Raw genomic sequence first — 1,344 nt, forward strand, 5'->3', positions numbered from 1 at the left:
AAATACCGAGAAAACTATTGATTCCGGGGGTGCCAGGAGCGGGCAAGATACCGCAGCAGTTACTGGGCCGAATGGCCATTCATTTGCTAAAGCACTTGAACATGTCATTGCCTCAGATAATACAAATAAATTTATTGCATACAATAATATTCCACCCGATATTCCCAAAGTAAAAACGAAATCAAACAGCAAAGGTAACAAGAATAAATGTTACAACAAGAAATGAAAAATTTTATAATTATCATATCTCTCAGGAGTGTTAATGATGAATCCAAATGCGGCAGATGATGCTTCATGGATTGTTCATACAGTACCAGGATTCCCGAAAGCGCTAAGAGGATATGTATTTCCACCTGCAGAAATTCAGAAAGGACATTTGTTTATCTGTTTGACAATTAAGGGAAGTGAAATTGATGCAATTGGTAAATTCATTTGCATGAAAAAACATTAAATTTACACAGAACTATTTGACAAATGCTTATAATTCCATACAAAAAAAATATGAAGCAATTATAATTGAACAATAATTTCATATGATAAAATGCATGCAATTTCTAGCAATGGCCTTGAGAATTGCAACTCCATTGATATATCACAATGATATACCAGATGCTCAGATAAATTCTCGACCAGATCTCAAAAAATTGGTTAACGGTGAATCAAGATTAACACCACCGCTAACAGTGACACGGCAAATTTCAACAGCAGCTGCTGCAGGATTAAAAGTGACAATATATAGTAAAGGTGAAAAATCAAAATATGGTGAGTCACATGTGCTAAATTTTAGGAACAAACATCTGGCAGAATTTTGCACAACTAACATAAATCTGCTTTCATAATTCATTTTTATTTTACAGTAATAGCATATGCGGCAAACAGAGAAAAGTTTGCTGAAATTAAAATCATAATTATAATTTGATCCTGAGAAACACTTTGTGCGGTAAAGAAAATTTTCAGAATTTTTTTTACAGAAATATAGGATGTTTTTGTAAAACGCTGTTATAATCAACGCAATGAACAGAATGCATTTTTACAGTTGTAAGGTGTGCATTTTTAAAATGATCTCATCATATGCATTTGAATGGATAAATAGCACATCTCTTATTGCAATTTGCTCTGAATTTAATGTAAATTTCAAAAAGAATTAATTACAGAGATTTACCGAAAAGTACTTGTGAAGAAATTAAAGACAAGCATCAAAGTTTGGAACACAAGAGAAAAAATATTGAAACTGACTGTCGGATTTGAACAAAAATATAAATAATACGAGTCCAATACTATCGGTGGCCACGCCAGTTCCCTGGAAAGTGATGTCTCCATGGGTTAATAGTGAACCCAGAAACA

The 1,344-nt window shown here is 33.0% G+C and overlaps 1 protein-coding gene across 1 annotated transcript; it reads left to right on the forward strand.

Annotated features, from left to right (window-relative positions):
• Nucleotides 1-36: 36 nt before the first annotated feature.
• Tsp_13518 (deoxyribonuclease II superfamily) lies at nt 37-1,248 on the forward strand (the record flags this gene model as incomplete). Its single annotated transcript, XM_003367049.1, has 5 exons — nt 37-194; nt 255-422; nt 559-762; nt 858-885; nt 1,155-1,248. Coding segments are annotated over 5 exons (652 nt in total), but the record flags the coding sequence as incomplete, so codon positions are not given.
• Between the last annotated feature and the right edge of the window lie 96 nt (nt 1,249-1,344).

Source organism: Trichinella spiralis (assembly GCF_000181795.1).
Source record: "Trichinella spiralis strain ISS 195 chromosome Unknown Scfld4917, whole genome shotgun sequence".
NCBI lineage: Eukaryota > Metazoa > Nematoda > Enoplea > Trichinellida > Trichinellidae > Trichinella > Trichinella spiralis.